This window comes from Protopterus annectens, chromosome 17.part0 (genome assembly GCF_019279795.1).
Source record: "Protopterus annectens isolate FY-2018-M chromosome 17.part0, PAN1.0, whole genome shotgun sequence".
NCBI lineage: Eukaryota > Metazoa > Chordata > Ceratodontiformes > Protopteridae > Protopterus > Protopterus annectens.
Window position 1 is genome coordinate 687355361 of NC_056751.1, and position 22086 is coordinate 687377446.

A 22086-nucleotide genomic window follows, 5' to 3' on the forward strand; every position below is an offset into this window, starting at 1 on the left:
CCATTGTATCACCTTCCATAGCATCATACAACATAAGTAAATTCTCTTCACAGGAAGCACAGTCTTGAAATCTACTGGTGTTCCTACTAGAACGAACTTATTCAGGTGGAACATACGGTAGCTCCACATTGTCATTCGCTATATCAGCCATGTCTCTCGGTAGGTGCGTAACGTAATAAAAGATTACAACAAATAAAATAAGGAAGCACAGCCCGAGAGTAAATGCTCCTGTGACCAGTAAAATATATAAAACAGAAAACACGCCAAGCGTATATAACATTCACAGGGCAACCACGGCTTTAACAGATTTCAAACAGGATAGTACTTGATAGCGATAAATGCGTACTGCACGAAAATGATAAACAAATAAATAATTTTATTAAATAGCAAGCACTTTCACCGAAATGGCTTCTTCAAGCTTTGCAAAACAAACATTTCCCGGTTAGGGGTCGCCACAGCGGAACTCCGGTCCGCTAATGATTGGCAGTAGATTTTTACATGCCGAGTTGCCAGCCCTGACGCACAACCTTCAACGAAGGTATGCCCATTCACACATGTCTCCACACAGAAGACGCTTTAGCGGAGAATCGAACAGGGCAACGTCTTACTGTGAGGCATCATGTGATGCAAGTATTTTTTTTTACATTAATCAGCAGAAGTTGAAGAAAATAAGGTTGGCCATAATTTGATGAATAACAGACGGACGTCCATACTTTAATGCAAGTGCATGAATTTTCAAATGGGATGGCTGAATCATACTTTATTTCAAAATATATATTAACACTGCCACACAGTAACTATTTTCAGTACAATGGTTTGGTGACCATTAAGAACACTGGCAAAGCCAATGAGACAAACACATCACAAAAATGTTAAATGAGTTGATACTTTACAAGAATTACAAGAAAAATATTTTCTGACTAATGTCACAGACATCTTTGATAGTTCATTTATGTCACCTTAATATGTAACTTCGTATAAACAGTTAATATTTAAAGCTTACTATTTCAATACAGTGATGCTGCTTATGTAAATTTGTCAGAAGAGGTGACAACTGCCTTTGAACCTTTGACTGATCTAATCTCTTTGCTTTGCTATGAAAGGTATGACTACGGTGGAAGCAGTTATGAATCAGTGTAATTTCTCTTCCTCTCTGCAATAAAGACAATGGAAAAGCTGAGCTCCTGACATCAGCAGGACTAATTGCCAGTATAAGATTGCCAGCTGTACCTGACAGGGTAAACTACAGATTTCTCTATGTTTGTACTATGTCATGCAGGTGGAGCCAAATTCCTCTGCAAAGTATGTGAAAAGTTAACCTTAAAAAAGTAGACCGTCTTTCCTTTCTTTTTCTTTGATTCCAAGGCAAGGATATAAAAGTTCTATAAAGTACAAACATGTTGCTGGTACCTGCACAATACTGGAATAATATTATAGGGAGAAAGACAACCTACAGGTTGAATTAAACTGTAGTAAAAGGAGTTTTCCTTTAAAATATTTATCTGCCAAGGGTGAAAAGCGAGAAGAAAAACACCTACAAAAAAAAAAGGCTCATAGGTTCATAAGTAGGTATTAGGCTATTGGCCCCGGGGCCTATACAAGCCCAGCCAAAAAGGTACCCTGGCTTTTGCCACCCAAGAAAATGATTTTCCTGTGCCACTGTCGAGTAAAGACACAGAAGTGATCCCCGGGGAGAATTTCCTATTTCCCATCCAATCATCAAAATTTTTCTTGAAGAGTGCTAATGAGGAGCTTTGTTTGATATAGATATGTAGTTTATTCCAGAATATGGGAAGTCTCTGGGACAGGAATCTATCCCTCTGGCATGTTCTGTTTATTGTGGTGACAAGGTTTAGGTCCCTAGAGCGTGTAGCTCGGAGGGATTGGGATTTCTTTAAGTGGAGCATGTCCAACAGCTCTGGGTTTGACATAGCTTTGTATGTTAGGCAGAGATCACCTGTGAGTAGGCGATATGCAACGGAGTAAAGCTGGAGTTTTTTGAGACGGTCTGCGTAGGGCATCTTTTTGAGGCCGGTAATCCTCTTTGTGAGGTATTTCTGCGGCCTTTCCAGTTGTTGTAGATGTCTTGTGAGGTACATACCAAAAGGGGTGTTGTACTCTATAATGGGTCTAATGAGTGATGAGTAGAGGGGAACAATGACCTCTTTTTTTCTGGATGAGAAACCTTTTGTGATGAGGTGTGTCACGTAGAAGGATTTCCTGACTACTGTGGTGATGCGATTATCAAAGGAGAGACTACTGTCCACCTGTGTCCCAAGGTCTCTTATCACACTTTCAGTGTTAAGTAGACTACCGCCTATGTTGTAGTTCATGTGTACAGAGGTTTTACCAAAGGGGATGACGATGCACTTTTTGGCATTGAGCTTGAGGCCATGGCTTTGACACCAGGCATCTGTCTCAGTGAGGCCCTTTTGTAGGATGTCCACATCGTTTGCAGTTTCGATTATGGCTCCTAGTTTGCAGTCATCTGCAAACTTCATTAGCCAAAGACCTTCTGTGTTAGCCTGTACTTCAGAGAAGTAGATACCAAACAGGAGAGGACCCAGGACTGAACCCTGTGGTACTCTACTTGTCACTGTTCTAAAGTCGGATTTGGAGTCTGCTACTTTCACAGTGTGGGTTCTGTCAGTGAGCCAGCTGGCAACCCATCTTTTGACGTAGAGATTTATACCTAGTTTAGTGAGTTTATCTAAAATTCCAGAGTGGGGGATGGTATCAAAAGCCTTGGCAAGCTCTAGATAGGCTGTGTGAACCACTTTACCCTCGTCTACGGCTTTGGTGACTGCTTCAAAGAAATCTATCAGGTTTAGGAGACATGATCTGCCTTTTACAAACCTGAACTGGGTGGGGTCCAGAGTTTGGAGATTACCAATGTCTTTGTTTAGAAGTTCCATGGCCTTGCAGACCAGGCTCGTCAGGCTAATGGGGCGGTAGTTCCCGGGGTCCGTGGTGGCTACCCCCTTGTGGAGTGGGATAACCGTCGCTGCGTGCCATTCAGCAGGCACAAAGCCTAAGGTGAGGCTATGACTGAACATGGTACTTAGGGTGGGGTGCCAGTTCGTTCTGTAGTTCGTGTAGAACGCAGCCTGGGATGTTGTCTGGTCCCACGAATGCTGTGTTCTTGGCTTTGGAGAGTGTGGTTTTTACCTGTGCAGCCGTGATTACAGGAACTTTGCATTCTTCCGGTATATAGATGAGCTCTTTAGGGGGGAGAGGGGGGTAAAGTTAGCACTGAACCTATCTGCCAGGATGTTGGCAATATCAGTTGGGTCTGTATATTTAGTGCTATTGTGCTGTAACTCAGAGCAGATCTGAGTGTTGCCATCGACATTCTTGACATAGCTATAGAACGCTTTGTGCTTGTCTTTAGAATCAGTGGCAATTTTTTTTCGTAACTAGCTTTGGAGGATTTTATGAGGGATGTCAGCTTCTTACTGTGGCTGATCAGGGAGTTCCTCCAATCGTGGGATTTTACTCTCTTTTGCATTAGTTTCTTCCTTCTGTTGTACAATGCAGGAAAGAGAAAAGGTAAAAGTTTTAATCAGAAAAAAGGCAAAAAAAAAAAGGAAGTTATTCTACAAAATGGGTTACAAGAATTTTATTAAGGTCAGACAAATGCCAAAAAGATCTGAAACTGTCTCAAAATGTTCCAAAACTAATGTGTCTTTCTGGTTTTCTCAGGTATAAAATAATATCATCTGCAAATAAAGCCAGCTTTTCTTGACTACTATATCAATTATATCTTTGAATTTCTGAGTCACTTATTTTCTTTGTCAATGGTTCTAAATATAATGTAAATAATAAATGGGAAAGAGGACACAACTGCCTGCTTCCTCTTCTCAAGCAGAAATTATCAGAGAGGACCCCACCCACTTTAATTTTCGCTTTCGATCCCTCATATATCCTGGCAATTAATCTTATTTTTTTTTTTTTTTTTTTTTTTTTTTTTAAGAAATGCAAATGCTTCCATTGCCCTGCTGATAAAGTCCCAACTTAATGTGTCAAATGCTTTCTTTGCATTAAGACCCACAAACAACAATGGTTTCAGGATACAAAATTAATGAAGTTAAAACAAAGGCAATAGCGGTAAATTATGTACCCTGACATGAATTGGTTCAGGAATATCCATATTTATGCGGACATGATAAAAGGAAGTATTTAGGACTATGGATTAAAACTTATTTTAGCATGGCAGGTAAGGATATGTGGGAAGAGACTAAAGAAAAGATAATGCAAACCTGAGAAAGTGGAAGCTCAGTGATATAGATATGGATAACGAGATACAAATAGGTAAAATGTTATCAGTCCTTCAGTCTTACGCAGGACAGGTATATTTGTATTAACCACAGAAGTTGTGGGTAGCAATTAATAAGGAGCTGAAGGCTTTATCTGGGAGGGGAAGACGGCAAGAGTCACGTGGGATAAGCTGATTCTTCCAATAGAACAGGGCAGACTGGGTTTACTCAATCTGCAGGGGTATTTTCAGAACTACACAGTTAAGACTCCTATACATATTACAAACAGAAAACTGTATTTCAAAGTGGAAAGGGATGATGATGAAACAGGGAAGCTCAAGAAACAAGGAGATTGAGATTTTGGATGCAAGCCTTTAAGGAGAAAAACAATAATCATACAGAATATTATATCCATAAAGCAACATAAAGTATTCTAAGAATGAAACCAACACAAGAACAGAGAAAGGAGATTCTGCCAATAGGGATAACTGCAATTAGGGATAAAGACAATAAGCAAGAGGGGGCTGGAATTTATTGGAGAAAACTGGCAAAGTAACCAAGATACTGGGAAGCAAATAACTAGAGAGGGAAAGATGACAGAATGGGAAGACTTCAAGAATTGATTTGGAATGCAGGTTAGAGAATGCCTTCCCTATCAGGGACTGATATCAGAATACAGCCAAAAGAGAAAGAAATGGGGGGGGGGGTTCCTAAATGAAAGACTGGCACTGGTACAGTTTTTAGTAGAATCTAGAACAGAAGCTGCCATTAAAAATGTAATAATTAGTAGAGCGTATAAAATATTGCATGATAACTATAAGAATTAATCAGAGGATGTTAGAAAGGATTGGGAAGAGAGATTGGATAAGCAATTCTCAAAGAAACAATGGGAGGATATATGTATGTCTCCAATATATGTAACAAAATCGAGAAGATTTAGGATTTTTGCCTGGAAAGGTTTCATAGATATTTCTATACCTCAATTAGACTACAGATAATTTTTCCTCAGGCAGACAGCAAATGCTGGAGGTGTGAAGGGGATGAAAGAAGTAATTGGGAACATTTTCTGAGACTGGGGTGAAATGGCAGACTTTATGGATTCCTTGCTGGATGCACTTGGGGATGCGGGGTGGGCAGACTGGTCTGGCGAGGGAGACTATTTTTTTCAGCTATGATACAGAATCAGAATTGCCTAGACATGGTAAGGCCTTGCTGTGTCTAATAATGGTGGCTGCCAAAAAAGCAATTACTAGAAAATGGACATCAAAATCTAAACCAACTATACTAGAAGTAGTGAATATAGTAACAGAGATAAAAAAAACTGGAATTGAGATCTTTAGAAAAGGGTAGGAGCAAACTACATAGGAAAAAATGGGAATTGTGGGAACAATACATACAAGGAAAAAATGAGGTTTAAAAGGCAGCAGGACTTAAATGAGCTAGGCAAACGACTGGGAAGATTATAAGTGATGTCTAATGCTTGCAACTGGGAGTGTGTCAGTATGGTTTGTGATGTAAAATGCTTGCAACTAAGATTGTGTTGGTGTGGTTTGTTTTCATTTGTATAAATATGCCTATGTAGTAAGTGGTGGTTTAATAAAGATGTTTCTTGTTTAAAAAAGGCAGGAATTGAATAATTTATTTAATGTTGCTTAGGTTTTATGATATACAACATTATAGGTGAAATAAAATGTTTGTTATATTTAAAAAAAAAAAAAAAAAAAAAAAAGGTCAGCAAAATGCCAATGGAAATGGCTCAGGAGGAGGTGGATGAATCAAGAATGTGGCATAAACCTCAATAACAAAGGCCAAAAAGGTCAAAGGCAGTTGAAAAAAAAGTGTATCAGAAAATGAAACTGCATGCCCAAAGATAAATAAAGGTGTTTAATCAAACTTTTGAACATAAATGCTAGTCAAAAACTATCTGCAGCTTGGGACCATCACAGTGTACATTTCACTGCTGAGCAGCAAAGGAGATCTAGAGAAGTTCTCTAATACAACTCATTATTGGATGAGAGGGAGTAATGCACCCTGGGAACGTTTTATGTGCTGAGCTGTCCTAATGCTTATAGGTTCATAGGTGTGTGCTAGGCTAATGGCCCTGAAGCCTTTATAAACGTAGCCCATAGGATTACCCTGACATCGTGCCACCTGACCTTAGTTCCCAGTGCCTCTGTCGGGTACAGCCATTGGTGTGATCCCCAGGATGAATTTTCTATTTCCCATGCACTTATCAAGGTTTCTCTTGAAGAGGGCCAGTGAGGTGCTCTGTTTGACATGTATGGGAAGTCTATTCCATAGCAAGGGCAGTCTCTGGGTTATGAACCTGTCCCTCCAGCATGTTCTGTTGATTGTGGTAATGAGGTTGAGGTCACTGGAGCATGTGGTGCGGAGGGAATGGGATTTCTTTAGATGTAGAACTTCTAACAGAGTTGGATCAGACATGGCTTTGTATGTCAAGCAGAGATCGCCTCTAAGTAGGCAATATGACACAGAGAATAGTTGGAGTTTTTTTGACTCTGTCCATATAGGACAGGTGCTTAAGGCCTAGGATCCTTTTTGTGAGTTACTTTTGTGACCTCTCCAGTTGTTACAGGTGTCTAGTGAGGTACATGCCAAATGGGGCATTGTACTCGATGACGGGCCTAATGAGGGAAGGGTAGAGGGAGACAATGACCTCTTTCTTCCTGGATGTAAAACCCTTACTAATGAGATGTGACACATAGAAGGACTTTCTGACTACATGGCAATGTGGTGGTCAAAAGAGAGGCTGCTGTCAACCTGTGTTCCCAGATGTCTTATAACACCTTCTGAGTTCAGTGAACTACCATCGATGTGGTAATTCATGGGAAATGGGTTTTCCCAAAGGGGACGAGGACACATTTTTTTGGCATTGAGCTTAAGGCCATGGTTCTGACACCAGTCGTTGGTCTCAGTGAGACCTTTCTATAGGATGTCAACATCACTTGGGGAGTTAATAATAGCTCCCAACTTGCAAGTGTCTACGAACTTTGTCAGCCAGAGACCCCTTGTGTTGGTCTGGACTTCAGAGAAGTAGATACCAAACAGGAGAGGACCCAGGACCGAACCCTGTGGGACTCCATTCATGACTGGTAGGCGGTCTGACTTGGAGTCTGCTACTTTCACACTGTGGGTTCTATCTGTGAGCCAGTTTGCAACCCACCTAGTGATATGGGGTAGATGCCTAGCTTAGTGAGTTTTTCTATGATTCCTGAATGGGGAATGGTATCAAACGCCTTGGCCATATCAAGGTAGGCTGTATGAACCACATTGCCTTTAGCCACAGCTCTGGGGACTGACTCAAAGAAGTCGACCAAGTTGAGCAAGCATCAGCTACCCTTCACAAAAAGTACAGTTGTGTACACTTATCATAAATGTAGATGTTCAAGTGTATTCACTGTTGCAGTCATCACACTTGGGTTATCTGCCTGCAGGTAGCCCTCAGTTGGCCCGAATACCTGAGACTTAGTATTGCCGTGTTGGTTGCTGTCACTCCAGGACTGACGTCAGAGGTATAAAAACAGGCAGCCGATGCCATAACATCAGGTTTTTTTGCCCCAAATGTCAGGACCCCCCCCAAAACACCACCAGTAAAAAGTAAATACGAATACTAATACCCCTGAAAGGGGTGAATAATAGAGAGAAGAGAGAGAGAGAAAGAGAGACAAGAGGGCTGGAGGGAGGGAAACCAGGACTGCAACAGTGAATACATAAACATCTACATTTATGGTAAGTGTACACAACTGTACTATGTTCTTTGTGTTTCACTGTTGCAGTCATCACACTTGGGTTAATTCCTAAAGCTGAAGAAAGGGTGGGGGCAGTCAAGAAGAGTTGGGGCTGGCTAGTATGTCCTGCAGGACTGCTGTTGCAAAATCTGCCCCGTATATGGAAAAGATAGGCAGGTGGTAATGCTTGGTGAAGGCATGTACAAAACTCCAGGTAGCAGCTTCCAGGATGTCTCTGGTAGGGACTCCCCTGAGGAATGCTGTAGAGGTAGAAGTTGCCCTAGTGGAATGTGTTCTAACCCCCTGAGGGGTTGGTTTCCCATGGTACTTGTAGCAGAAATGGATGCAGTGCGCTATCCATTTGGAAATTGTTTGTTTTGAAATGGCCTTGCCCTCTGCCACTGGTGAAAAGCTGACTAGTAACTGCTCAGATTTCCTGAAGGGCTTAGTCCTATCAAGGTAGAATCTGAGCTGTCTGTGCATGTCCAAGGAGTGCAGGATCCTTTCCCCTTTATTTTGAGGATTAGGGAAGAAAGTTGGCAAATCTATAGATTGGTTGAGAGCCACACTGGACACCACTTTAGGCATAAAGGAAGGGCTAGTCCGGAGGGAAACCTTGTCAGCATGTAAAATAATGAATGGTTCCACAGACATAAGTGCTTGTAGCTCAGACACTCTTCTAGCTGAAGTGATGGCCGGAAGCAAGACTGTTTTCCAAGAGAAGAATTTTAACTCTGCTGATGCTGCAGGCTCAAAGAGGGTAGCTTAAGCTTTCCCAGTACAAAGTTAAGGCCCCAAGCAGGGGTGGGTGCTCTCCTTGGTGGCCTTAAGTTGTTTGCCTCTCTCAGGAACTGTTTGATAAAGAGGGTGAGAGAAGAGAGATGGCTCAGTGTTGTAATGAGGCGAAATGGCAGAGGCATGGATCTTAATGGAGGAGAAGGATATGCCTCTGTGGAGTAGGTCATGCTAGATAATCCAGTATTAGATGTAAGGAGGGCAGTTCTGTGTCCTCTCCTTTAGACAGAGTCCAAGAACAATACCTTTTCCACTTATCAGCATAGGATTTCCTTGTACTGGGTCTTCTGGCTTCAAAAATGACCTCCAGCATCTGCTTGCTTAGGCTGGTCCCTGGGGGAGAATTTAAGGAAAAAGCCAGGCTGTAAGATTCATGGTTTGCAGCTGTGGATGCAAGATCTGTCCCCCCTGCTGAGTGAGGAGGGTTGGGATCTGGGGTAGGTACCATGGTGGCACCGGTGACAGGCTGTGCAGTAGTGGGTACCAGTGCTGGCGTGGCCAGTATGGGGCAATTAGGATTGTCCTTGGTCTGTCCTGTCTTATCTTGAGTAATATTCTTGAGAGAAGAGACAGAGGGGGGAATGCATAGACTGAGAGGTTTTCCCACTGGAAGGATAGGGCATCCACTTTTCAGGCCCTGCTGTGAGGTGTCCTGGTGCAAGATTTACTGAGCTGGTAATTGCTGGGGGAGGAAAAGAGATCCACTTCTGGAGTCCACATTTTTGAATTAGAATACTGAAGGTGCTGGGGTCTAATTACCACTCATGTGGGTCTTGGAGATTTCAGCTTAAGTCTGTCAGAGAGTTTTGTTTGCCTGGCAGGAATTGAGCTTGTAAACAAATCTGCATGTCCAAGGCCATGTTCCACAGGGCCATGTCTAGCCTGCAGAGTGGGTAAGAGTGGGATCCCCCCTGCTTGTTGATGTACCACATAACTGTAGTGCTGTCTGTTTTTATTAGTAGGGGTTCTGGTGACAGTAGGAATCTGAAAGCTGTCAGAGCGTGCTGAACAGCTAGCATCTCTTTTTGGCTGATGTGCAGATGAGTTTGACTTGGGCTCCAGTGGCCCTGAATGCACCTGTCGTCCAGGTGTGCCCCCCAGGCATAGTCTGATGTGTCTGTGGTTAGGGTCTGGGCGGCATGGGGTTGAGTAAAGGGAAGTTCCTTGTTGTGGTTGCATGCTGCTGCCCACCAAAGAAACTCTGTCCTTAGACAAGGTATGATAGATATGATGGTTTCCAGGTTCTGAGAATGTTGACACCACAGACTTTTTAAGTACCACTGAAGTTTCCTCATATGCACTCTGGCATATGGAATTAGTAGGATGCAAGAGGCCATGAACCCTAGGGCCTGCAGGATTTTCCTTGCAGACAGCTGGGTTCTGGTGGCCATTTGAGCGAAGTAGCCTGTCAGATAGGCTTGTTTTTCTGGAGTAAGGAATGCCATCTGGGATGCTGTGTCCAAGCTTGCTCCCAGGAATACAATCTTTTGACTGGGGGCTAGTTTTGATTTCTTCTTGTTGATAGTGTACCCCAGGGAGGTTAAAAGGTTCTTTACAAAGGTCAGGTGCTGCAACAGCTGTTTCTGACTGTCTGCCTGAATCAGGCAATCGTCCAAGCATGGGTAAATTTGAATTTTTCTCTGTTTGCAATAAGCAATGGCTGCAGCCAAGCATTTTGTGAATACTCTGGGAGCAGTGGATAAGCCAAAGGGAAGTGCAGAGAATTGATAATGCATAGATCCTGCCCTGAAACATAGGTATTTCCTGCATGAGTCCATGATGGGGATGTGCAGATATGCTTCTTTTAGGTCTAGGGTGGCTAACCAGGCATCTTTGGACAACATAGGAAAAAGCTGCTGAAGGGTAAGCATTTTGAATTTTGGTGCCACCAGGAAGGTGTTTAGAGTGGAAAGATCTAGGATTGGGCACCGAGTGCCCTCTTTTCTGGGTACCAGGAAAAGTCTGGAATAGAACCCTTGACCTATCTGTTCTGACAGGACAGGATGATTTGCCCTTATGGAGAGCAGGGATTGAACTTGGTTTTGTGCCTCTGCCCACTGGTTTGGAGGAAGGTCTGGGAACCCTTTTGGGGTTGGCAGTGAGTGGAAGTAAAATTTGTACCCCTGGGATACAATGTTGAGGACCCATCGGTCTTTGGTGATGGAGGTACGGTTTTTTGCATGATGGGCAAGTTTTCCTCCTAGGGGCATGAGCAGCTGGGCAGAGGTGAGGAGTTGAATAGAGAAGTCATTGTGAATTCTTTCCATAAGGGGGTGGCTTAGCACTCCCTGTTTTTGAAGTGGAGACACTCTATTGCTTAGATCTCTGCATACCCTGAGACTGAAGTCTGGGGGGGTCTGTTTCCCCTGGGTCTAGTTTGAGATGGCCTTGAGGGGGCTGGAAAGGACCAATGTTTCGAGAGGCAATGCCTACTGAATCTAGGAGACTGCTCTTGCCAGAAATCTTTGACTGTCTGCATAGATTTAGCCTTTTCTTCCATCTTTTTTAGAACCTCTTCTACTTTTGTGCCAAACAGATTATCCTTGTTCAAAGGGGCATCTAGTAATTTTGATTTGACATGGTCTGGCAAGGTCTGCTCCTTAAGCCAAGCATACTTTCTCAGTACAGAACCAGTGACTGCTGCCCTGCAACATGCTTCAAGGGCATCAAAACCACATTGCAAAGTATGCTTGCTGACTTGGCTTGCAGAATTCATAAGCTCTTGTAATTCTTTATTTTCTGCACAATCTGTAAAGGTAGCTAATTTTTGCTTAATAAGTTCCATAACATGTTGCTGGTACTTCAGCATGTGAAACTGTCAATTCAATGCCCTAATAGCGAGAGTTGCAGAGGTGTATACTTTTTTACCCCATCTGTCTAAAGTTAAGGAATCCGTGTCCGAAGGGGTGGGATTCTTAGCTGTAGTTGCTTTTATACCTTTAGGCCCCTGGGAAGTGACTCAGGGACTCTGCAGTACCTGTCTGGTTTCCTTAGAGCAGGGGGCAAAGTATCAGGAGTTAGGCTGGATTCTATAAAAAAAACATCAACCTCAATCCAGAACTGGAGGTATTGCTAAAGGTCTATGTTGTGGCAAATCTAGAAATTCTCTGAATCACTTTTTGGACTGAGGATAGTCCTGGCATTCCCAGTGGAAATGCTCTCTTAAAGTATGTAGGGTTTCACCAAAAGAAAAATCCTATGGAGGGGAAGTAGAGGGAATGGATTCCTCTGCATTTGAATACTCATAAACAGATAAAGGCATGTCTTCATATTCAGAAACCTCAGAGTCGCCGGACTTGTGGTCTGTTAAAGCTGCTGGGGACAGGTCTCTTTCTCTTAGCAGGAGAAGACTGGCTTCCCCTAATCCAGCATAATCAGGTCTTCTGCCATTTTAAGCATTTGATGTTATGGCAAGGAAGCAGGTGCTTGAGTTTGGGTCATCGTTTTTTTAGGCGTGGCTCTTACTCTTGGCCTGAGAAACTTGGTAGTTTTAGACAGAACAGAAGACGCGAAAGAAGTCATTGGTTTGTGTCCAATATTGGTAGTGTGAAAAAATTCATCAGAAGCTGGTGCCTGCACAGCGGCTTCGGACCCATCCATGGTAGTGACATCTGCAGGTTCCACAGTCAAAGAAGAGTCTCACAAAATACCAGACTCAGAAAGTACAGTTTTGTACCTACCATAAATGTAGATGTTCGAGTGTAGACACTGCTGCAGTCATTACACTTGGGTTATCCTGCCGTCAGGCGGTTCCCCAGTCAGCCTGAGTCCCAAAGTCTTGGTCCGGCATCGGTTGCGGTCGCTTCTTCCCTGACGTCAGTGTGCCAGGAGAATATAAGATGCAGGCGACGCAATTTTCTTCAAGTTTTTCTTGCCCCAGATGTCAGGTGCTCCCAAATAGGTAGGCCTTGCAAATTGCTAGTAAAATATATATAATAGAAATGCAAACAACCATTTTAATTACCAGCAAATACTCCCTTTAGGAAATAAGGGTAGAAGAGTTAGGTACGTACCAGAAAGTTAGTGGGAAAGGAGGGAGGGTAACCTGGACTGCAGCAGTGTCTACACTCGAACATCTACATTTATGGTAGGTACAAAACTGTACTATGTTCATCGTGTTACACTGCTGCAGTCATTACACTTGGGTGGAATCCCAAAGCTGAGGTAGGGAGGATGGATCTATAAGGCATTAGGGGTGGCTATAAGGCCCTGCAGCACAGCAGTGGCAAAGCCAGCTCTGGATATGGAATATAAAGGCAAATGGTAATGTTTGGTGAAGGTGTGGACAGAACTCCATGTTGCTGCTTCTAAAATATCCTTGGTAGGCAGTTGAAGTGGCTGTTGCCCTGGTGGAATGAGATCTAATGCTGCTAGGTACAGGTTTCCCATGGTGGGTATAGCAAAAACGTATACAGTGAGCTATCAATTTTGAAATAGTCTGCTTTGAAATGGCTTTTCCCTGTGCTCCTGCAGCGTATGCTACCAATAATTGCTCAGATTTTCTGAAAGCTTTGGTTTTGTCCAAGTAGAAGCGTAACTGTCTGTGAATGTCCAAGGAAAGTAGTAGTCTCTCCCCTTTGTTCTGTGGTTTTGGATAAAAAGTTGGCAAGTGTATAGTTTGGTTTAGAGCCACACTTGATACTACCTTTGGCATAAACGTAGGGTTAGTTCTTAAAGACACCCTGTCCTGGTGGAAGACGAGGAAAGGTGCCACTGCCATTAATGCCTGTAATTCTGAAACTCTTCTTGCTGATGTTATTGCCAGTAGCAGAGCAGTCTTCCAAGAGATGTATTTTAAATCTGCTGTGTTAGCTGGCTCAAAAGGAGGTAAAGTCAATTTTTCCAAAACAAAGTTGAGGTCCCAAGTTGGTGTAGGAGCTCTACGGGGCGGTCTCATTTTTAGCCCCTCTGAGGTACTGTTTGAGCAAAGGTAATGTAATGAGCAGAAATGGCTGAGGCATGAATCTTGATGGATGAGAAGGAGAGGTCCTTGTCCAGCATCTCAGTTAAGTACTGAAGTACCTGAGGAATGTTTGGTACAAGAAGGTCAAGGCTGTGTACTTGGTTCCAGGCACAGAATCACTTCCATTTATCCAAGTAGGCTTTCCTGGTGCTAGGCCTTCTGGCCTTCAGAATGACATCCATAACAGCTTTAGAGAGAGGCAATGCTTGCTTGGTTAAGAGATTTTCCATGCAGCTAGATTTAAGTCTTTAGCTGGCTGTGAAGTATCTGATTGTTGTGTTGTGTCAGCAGCTGTGGGATTTGAGGCAAAATCCAGGGTGGTTCTTGTGCTAAGTTCTTTAAGATTGGGTACCAGTGCTGGTGTGGCCAGTCTGGTGCAATCAGGATCATCTTTGGCTCTTCCTGCCTGGTTTTTATGAGTACCTTTGGCAGGAGAGGTAAAGGAGGGAAAGCGTATACTTGTAGTTTTTCCAGCTGAATGAGAGGGCGTCCACTTTCCATGCTTGTCGATGGTAGCTCCTTGTGCAGAATTTCTGTAGTTGGCAGTTCATTGGGGTTGCAAACAGATCTATGTCTGGTTTCCCCCATTTTTGTGCTATCATTCTGAATATTTGTGGACTCAATTGCCATTCGTGAGGATCCATGATGTTTCTGCTTGGGTCGTCTGCCAGTGTATTTTTCTCTCCTGGCAGGAATTGTACCTGCAGATGAACTTGGTATTTTAAAGCTGTGTTCCACAAGTTCATGGCTCGTCTGCAGAAGGGGTAGGAGTGTGTGCCCCCCTTGCTTGTTTATGTACCACATAACTGTGGTGGTGTCTGTCTTTAGTAGTAGTTGTCCTGGATGTAGCAGGTCCTTGAAAAATATAATTGCATTTTGTACAGCTAGCATCTCTTTTTGATTGATGTGGAGATGTCTTTGTTCTGCGGGCCACTTGCCCTGAATACATTTTCCTGCCATGTGTGCTCCCCAGGCGTAATCCAATGCATCTGTTGTCAGTGTCTGCCTGGCTGTGGGTTGAGTAAAAGGCTGTCCCTTGTTGAGGTGACAAGCTTGAGCCCACCATTGAAACTCCTGTTGTAGGCAAGGAATTAGTGGTATAACGGTTTCCAAACTTTGACAGTGTTGAGACCATCCACTCTTTAGGTACCATTGTAGTTTCCTCATATGCAGTCTGGCATATGGAATTAGTAGTATGCAAGATGCCATGTAGCCCAAGGCCTGCAGAATTTTTCTTGCAGAGAGTGGGTCTTTTGTTGCCATTAAAAGAAAATACGGAGTCAGCTGTCTTTGCTTGTCTGGCATGAGATAAAAGCCATCTGGGCCGTTGTGTTTAAGCTGGCACCCAATAATATTATCTGTTGTGAGGGAACTAGTTTTGATTTCTTTTCGTTTACTGTGTACCCTAGGCAATTTAAGTTTTTTACGTACGCCAGATGCTTTAGAAGAATGTCCTTGCTCTCTGCTTGGATTAGGCAGTCATCCAGGTATGGGTAAATTTGAATTCCTTTTTGCCTGCAAAATGCAATTACTGGTGCCAGGCACTTTGTGAAGACCCTGGGCGCAGTAAATAAGCCAAAGAGCAGTGCAGAGAATTGATAGTGTATTGAACCTGCTAGAAATCTGAGGTATCTTCTGCAGTTTTGTCTGATAGGGACATGCAGGTATGCCTCTTTGAGGTCCAAAGTCACGAGCCAAGCTTTCTTTCCCAGCATGGGAAGAAGTTGCTGTAGTGTCAACATTTTGAATTTCGGAATATCCAGGTAAGTGTTCAGAGAAGAAAGGTCCAGAATGGGTCTCCAGGCTTTGTCCTTTCTGGGAACCAGAAAGAGTCTTGAGTAAAATCCTTGTCCTTGCTCTAGTGGTGGTACCTTTTGAATAGCTCTCATGTCCATGAGTGCTGTAATTTGTTTTTGAGCCTCTGCCCATTGATTTGGTGGCAGGTTTGGCATTCCCTTTAACCTTGGAAAAGTGTGGAAGTGGAACCTGTAACCTTGAGATATGATGTTGAGAAACCATTTGTCTTTGGTGATGCAATGCCAATTGTGGTAGAAAAGAGCCAGTTTTCCTCCTAAGGGGGCTGCCAAGAGAGAGCTGTTTGGCAGCTGTAGTGGGAAGTCATTGAGACTGTTTTTTATAAAGTTGAGGTCTGTCTTCCCCTTCTTTCTGGCCTGGTGCACCCCACTGTCGAGGTCTGTAAGGGCCTTGTGTCTGACCTCTACTTCTTGGATGTCTATATCTGCCCCTTTGAAGTCTGCTGAGACTGGAAAGGACCAATTTTTTGTTGGCCAATTTCTGCTAAAACGAGGAGGTTGAACCTGTAAGAAATCTTTGACCGTTTGCATAGATTTTGCCTTATCTTCCATCTTTTTTAATACCTCCTCTGCCTTAACTCCAAACAACACATCCCGTTGCAAAGGTGCATCCAGTAATTTGGCCTTAACATGATCTGGTAGCGTATGTTCTTTTAACCAAGCATGCCTTCTAATGACAGAGCCTGTAACTGCTGCTCTACAGGAGGCCTCTAAGGAATCAAAACCACATTGCAAAGTATGTTTTCCCACTTGTTCAGCTGCATGCAATAAATCCTGCATTTCTTTCAAATTAGGAGGATCTGAATCTGGAAGCATCTTTTGTTTCAACTGAGACATTAAAAATTGCTGATATTTTAGCATGTGAAACTGGCAAGTCAAGGCTCTCATGGCTAAGGTTGCAGATGTATAAACTTTCTTGCCCCATCTGTCTAATGCTCTGGAATCTCTGTCAGAGGAGACTGGGTTTTTAGCTGATGAGGCCTTAATCCCTTTGGGTGCCTGAGAAATAGTTTCAGGGTCAGCAACAGGGCTTTTGTATAGAAATTTGTGAGAGTCAGGGACTCTGTAATATCTATCTGGATTAACTGGGGCAGGTGGTAAGGAATCAGGGTTTAAATAAGGGGGTAAGGAATACCCTATATCTGAGGATGAGTCAGAGGAAATGGACACCTGGTCTGAAGATTCACAGTCTGCTTCTTGTCTGGGCCTTTTATCTGGAGGGGGTTGGGACCCTCTGATCAGGGTGATTAGGTCTTCGGCCATTTTTAGCATTTGTTTCTTAGGCATGGAGACCTTCCCTGGAGATTGCAGAGTCTGTTTCTTTGCTTTTAAGGGAAGCTTAGACTTAACAGAGAGTTTAATTGTTAACTGGGTAGGTCTGAAAACACCCTCTGAAGCGGTGGATTGTTCAGCTACTTCGGTTCTCTCTGTAGGATTAAGCTCGGTAAGTTGAATTTCAGGAGCGTCCGAAGGCCCAGCCAGCTCCACGTGGGAGTCAGAGGTGGTCTGTGGTTCTACTGAAGCGGTCGTCAGGGGCTGCATAGGCACCTAGCTGAGAACCGGCGACCGGCCTAGAAGAGGCCTCGTCATCAGTTTTGTGGAGAGGGATGACTGTAGCAGTGCGCCATTCAGTAGGGACAAAGCCTGAGGTGAGGCTGTGACTGAACAGGGCACACAGGTGAGGTGCCAGTTCACTTTGTAGTTCATGTAGAACACAGCCAGGGATATTGTCAGGTCCCATGGAAGCTGTATTCTTAGCCTTGAACAGTGCTGTTTTAACCTGTGCAGCAGTAATACTGGGTGCCTGGCAATCTACTGGTATTGTGATTAGTCCTTTGGGGGGAGTAAAGTTGGTAATGAATATCGGCCAGTATATTCGCAATATCTCTTGGCTCAGTATGGGAGGTGCCATTGTGCAGTAGCTCAGAGCAAATCTGGGCATTGCCAAGGAAATTCTTTACATAACTTGTGGTTGTCTTTACTATCTGCTGTAATTCTGTTTTCATAGCTAGCTTTACAGAATTTGATGAGCGATCTCAGCTTTTTGTTGAGGCTAAGGGAGTTTTTCTAGTGTTGAGACTTCACCTTATTCCACATAAGTTTCCTCCTTCTGTTGTAGAGTTTGTTTATGGCAGGGGACCACTAGATTGGCTTACTTTTTTTGGAGGCGAACGTCGTGGTTCTATTGGTTATGGCGAGATCCATGCATTTGTGTACGTGTTTGTACAGTACATTGGTGTATGATTCGGCGGTCATACAACTATTCTCCATTTGCATGGGTGCCATGAAGTTAGCCACCTCTGTTTTTAGGAGCATTAGTTCTGTTGTTACTGAAGACAGACCTGTTCATACCAGACAGTAAATGGACACACACTGCTTCCTGGAATTCGACAGGCAGACTGATGATTAAATACTCCTTGTGGAAAAATTTAACTGAGATGACTCAAGCAGGTCCTCCTTTTAAGCTGTATACCGGCCCAAAATATGGGAGACTGGAGGAGCTGTTTTGGTCATTGAGGGTGTCTGCAAAAGCTTGGAAGTCAGACTGGAATGCCAGACATCTGCCTTTAACTATTTTCTTTGGATAAGGAATTATACTCCAACTATTCTTAAATGAACAAGCAAAATTCTGCTTATTCACTGCCAAAAACAGCAAACAACACTTGAAATAGACAAAATGTGAAAAAACTTAAAACTCTGAGGGAAATACCTTTAACACAGTTTGCATGCCTTGGATTCCCCTGTCATGAAACAGCCAAAAGAGTCACCACAGCCATGGTTTATAAAAGTTTGAAATCAGATGACTATGCTCTCAGAAGGTCACTACCAATACGCTATAAATTCATGGAGAGAAAAAGATGGAGGAAATCGTATATTAAAAGTTATCACTCAACATGTCTTGTAAATATCTGATACTGGTCCAAAAATAAAAGTGTCATTATTAAGCTTACAAGTTCATGACTCTTTAAAGAAAGGGCGCATCCAGCATTTGGCTGTGTTTTCATAGAGGTATATAAAATAGGTATACATAGGTTATGCTAATCAAAATGTAAAGATTAACTACACAGTAGCAAAATACATTTACGACTGAACTAAAAAGACACGTCAACCAATAATCAATATACCTGAACAAGACTCATATTCCTTTTCAGTTCCACTGTCTTCCTTTCCTATTCCCCCCTTCCTATTTATTGCCTTATTTTGATATGCCATAAAAGTGTTCACATGACGAAGAAAATACATCCAGAGATAGTGCTGAGACACTTACTGTTGTCAATTTCAGCATGTGGCTCTCCAAGGCTCATGGGAATTCGGTAACTTGATGGTTCATCTGATTCAAGGATTTCAATCAGCTCTTCTTCAGAGATGTCAGGAGGTGATGGGATTTGATCAGACTTACAAATGTTTATAAATATCTTGTCATCTGCAGTCTTTGTTTTGACACAAAATCCTGGATAAAGTGAAAAGGCAAAGGAAACCAAAGCACAGGTTAATTACACTACTACAATTAGTTCATCAAAAAACAAAGCCAGCAAACTGCTTTCCACAATAATTTTAAAATGTTTTCATAACCATTTCTACCAAAGCACTGATGTTTTTTTAGTCTTTACAGCAAAGTTCAAAGTAAAAACTACTAAGCCGGTTATGCTGCCATACATATTAAAGGGGTTGATATCAGTAGTAAGAGAATTCAAAAATTGCTATCTACTCATTCTTTTTCTTACTGAAAGTGAAAATTATACCAGAAAATTCGCCAGATGCAAGGACAAGAGTGGGTGGAAGGCTGGGGAGACATGAAATTTTCATCTCACTCCCATGACATTTCCAGACTAACAATTGCTTAATTTTATTCCTGCTCTGTGTTTATCTCCTTCTGCAGTAATTGCAGAAAAGTTTGTAAATATTTGTATACACTTTACTGTTGTGCGTATAAACCTCTTGCTCAAATTCCCACTTTTTCTTCATTAATCCTTTACATTTAATAAATACTTCTACACGGGGTTTTGCAGGGTTTATAAATCTTGTCCATTTTCATTTACTCTCTCTCCACTCACCCAAAGTACTGTCTGCCATCCAATCGTTACCCCACAACATTTTTCTGTTCATTATATTTCTCTCTCTATTTCATACACACACCATATATCTTACCTTATTGCATTATTTTTTCTACTTATTCTTTTCACACGAACACTGTTTATGACTTTTTCTTTATTTTTTATATATAACACAAACAAATATTTGTACTGTACTGTTACTGTATTGTTTTTGTGGAGTGACTCCCCCCCCCAAGCCTCTGCTAAAAAGGTGGTATTGTATAGCACTAGTCAGACTTTCCAGTAAACAAATCCAAATAAATATATAAATGAACAAACATTAACACCTTAAAAAAATTAAATAACATTTCATCTATTTTACCCTCCTTAGCACTCCTGAGGCAATGTAGTTTTCTATGTGATTTTCAAGCTTTTTTTTATCTGCAGAGTCTACAGCAGCAGAGAGACAAAAGAGTGACTTTGGAGTGATTAAGTAACAGTTTTCTGCTTTTTTTGCTGTCTTAACTAATTCCGCCTAAAACGCCAGCTTTTTTAGCGAATCTGTGATTTAAAAAGTTTGTTATTGTATACAACTCCGCACAGCTCCTCGTGGTGTCCTACAGAGTGATACAGGCAACAGAGAGACCCAAGAGAGACTTTTCCAGATTTAAGTATTTTTTTCTGTTTTTTTGCTCTGACTGCCTTTTGGCCTAAAAAGCGGACTTCTAACTGATCTGTGCTTTAAAAAGTTTAAATTGCATTTGCCTTCTGCTTTTTACAGTTTTTGCACTTGTTTTATATCAATTTAAGTTGTATTGTATAACTGTTGTAGGCAACACACTAAAGTGCGCTAGCCTGTTTATAGCATTTACAGTGTTTTCTGTGTGTTTTTCTGCTGATTCCTGAAAAAAAAAAACAAAACAAAACAAAAAAAAAAAATTCTCTTTTCCCACCTTTGCTGAAATAGATTAGTCCAGATTTCAGGTTTTGCTGAATTCCGGACTGTGGTATAGTTTCCTGTGTTGCCCATATCCTTACTTGGATAGGAGGAACCTTCTCTGTTCACCAGTGAGAGTGGGGAGCTTTGAGCAGCCTATCTGTCCCTGGAGGAGTGGTCTCAGCCCTGAAACTAGTAGCTTATTGGCCGTTTTGGGTCAATTCCTATCTCTTTCAGTTTCCCTGCTTTAAAACCAGCATTTGCGTGGTTTTGCACGATTTTGCGCATAGCGCAGCATCGGGCAGTGCCGTTTAAACGGGTTTAAACTATTCCCGGCTCCACAAAGTCTGCTCTTGACCTTTTCCCTTAGAACTGTACTAAATCTCAAAGTAAGCACTCTATTTTCATTCTAAAGCCCTGCAGTTGCTCTTATAAGTAATCTTTTAAGTAAGCACTAATAAACTAAAGTACTACACCCTCTTATACTCCCTTTAAGTACTTGGCTCCCTTTTGGTCCTTTTTGATCAGTCAAAAAGTAGTTCCTTATACTAGTCTGGCATGTCCAAAGGTCAGTTTCGGGTTTACTCTCCAGTCCAGCTGGTGAATCTGGGAATCTTGAGGCAATGTTACAACTGCCTTATGTACACAGACCACCCTCTCCTCCTCCCAACAAGCTCAAATATATGTAAGAGATGCAACTATATAGCAAACTGGAGGCTGAGCTCTCTCAACCCAGTACTGGAGCAGTCAGTCAGGAGGAGAAGGTAACCACACACACCACAAATCCAGTCTCACATAGACCTATCGCAACAGCAAACCAAACACAAACACACAAAAACATACTCAGAGGCTCTAAATAAAAATCTGCCCAAGCAACAGAGACCTCCAAAGCAGACTTCCAAGCAACCGCTACCCCACAACAATACCCACGTATCACATAGTTCCCAAGGTCAGTGTGCCACACAGTCACAGCCCTTAAGGCTAAACAACACACCTAATACACTTGTAATAGGTGACTCTATTTGTCAGACACACTGACGTCCCACTCACCAGGCTGAACAAGGAGAAGGTCACTGTAAGCTGCCTGTTGGGTGCCAGGATCCGCCAGATAACACAAGCACTCGGGTCACTCCAAAGCAAGTAAAAATATGACTCCGTCATTGTCCATGCTGGTGTGAATGACCGGAGATGTACCTCCCTGGACTACAGGAAAAGAGACATAGAGGAGCTCTCTGATCATGTAGCCCAGGCCGGTATGACCCTGACCTTGAGTAGCATCTTACCCTCACCAAGAATGATGCCACAGTATAAAGACAAAATGATCAATTTTAACAATTGGCTAAAGTATTGGTATCATTCAAAGGGGATCCAGTGTCTGTCAGCCTGGGATGACATGTTCGACAAGCCACGTTGCTTCGCTAGGGACGGCTTGCACCGGTCACCCCTGGGCTTTCGAATACTGGCTAAGGCTCTTGCCACCCCTATAGTGCCTTTTTTAGGCAAGGCTCAAAAGACAAACCCACCTCCATAGACAACAC

General features: G+C 42.6%; 1 protein-coding gene across 1 annotated transcript in view; it reads right to left on the minus strand.

The window, feature by feature from the left end:
• Positions 1–280: 280 nt before the first annotated feature.
• LOC122791496 (PIH1 domain-containing protein 1-like) overlaps positions 281–22086 on the minus strand; it is a 213096-nt gene continuing 191290 nt past the window's right edge. Inside the window, exons 4-5 of the mRNA XM_044059238.1 lie at positions 18846–19028; positions 281–345 (exon numbers count right to left, since the gene is read on the minus strand). Coding sequence (XP_043915173.1) covers positions 281–345; positions 18846–19028 — 248 coding nt within the window. The remainder of the gene's footprint in view (positions 346–18845; positions 19029–22086) is intronic.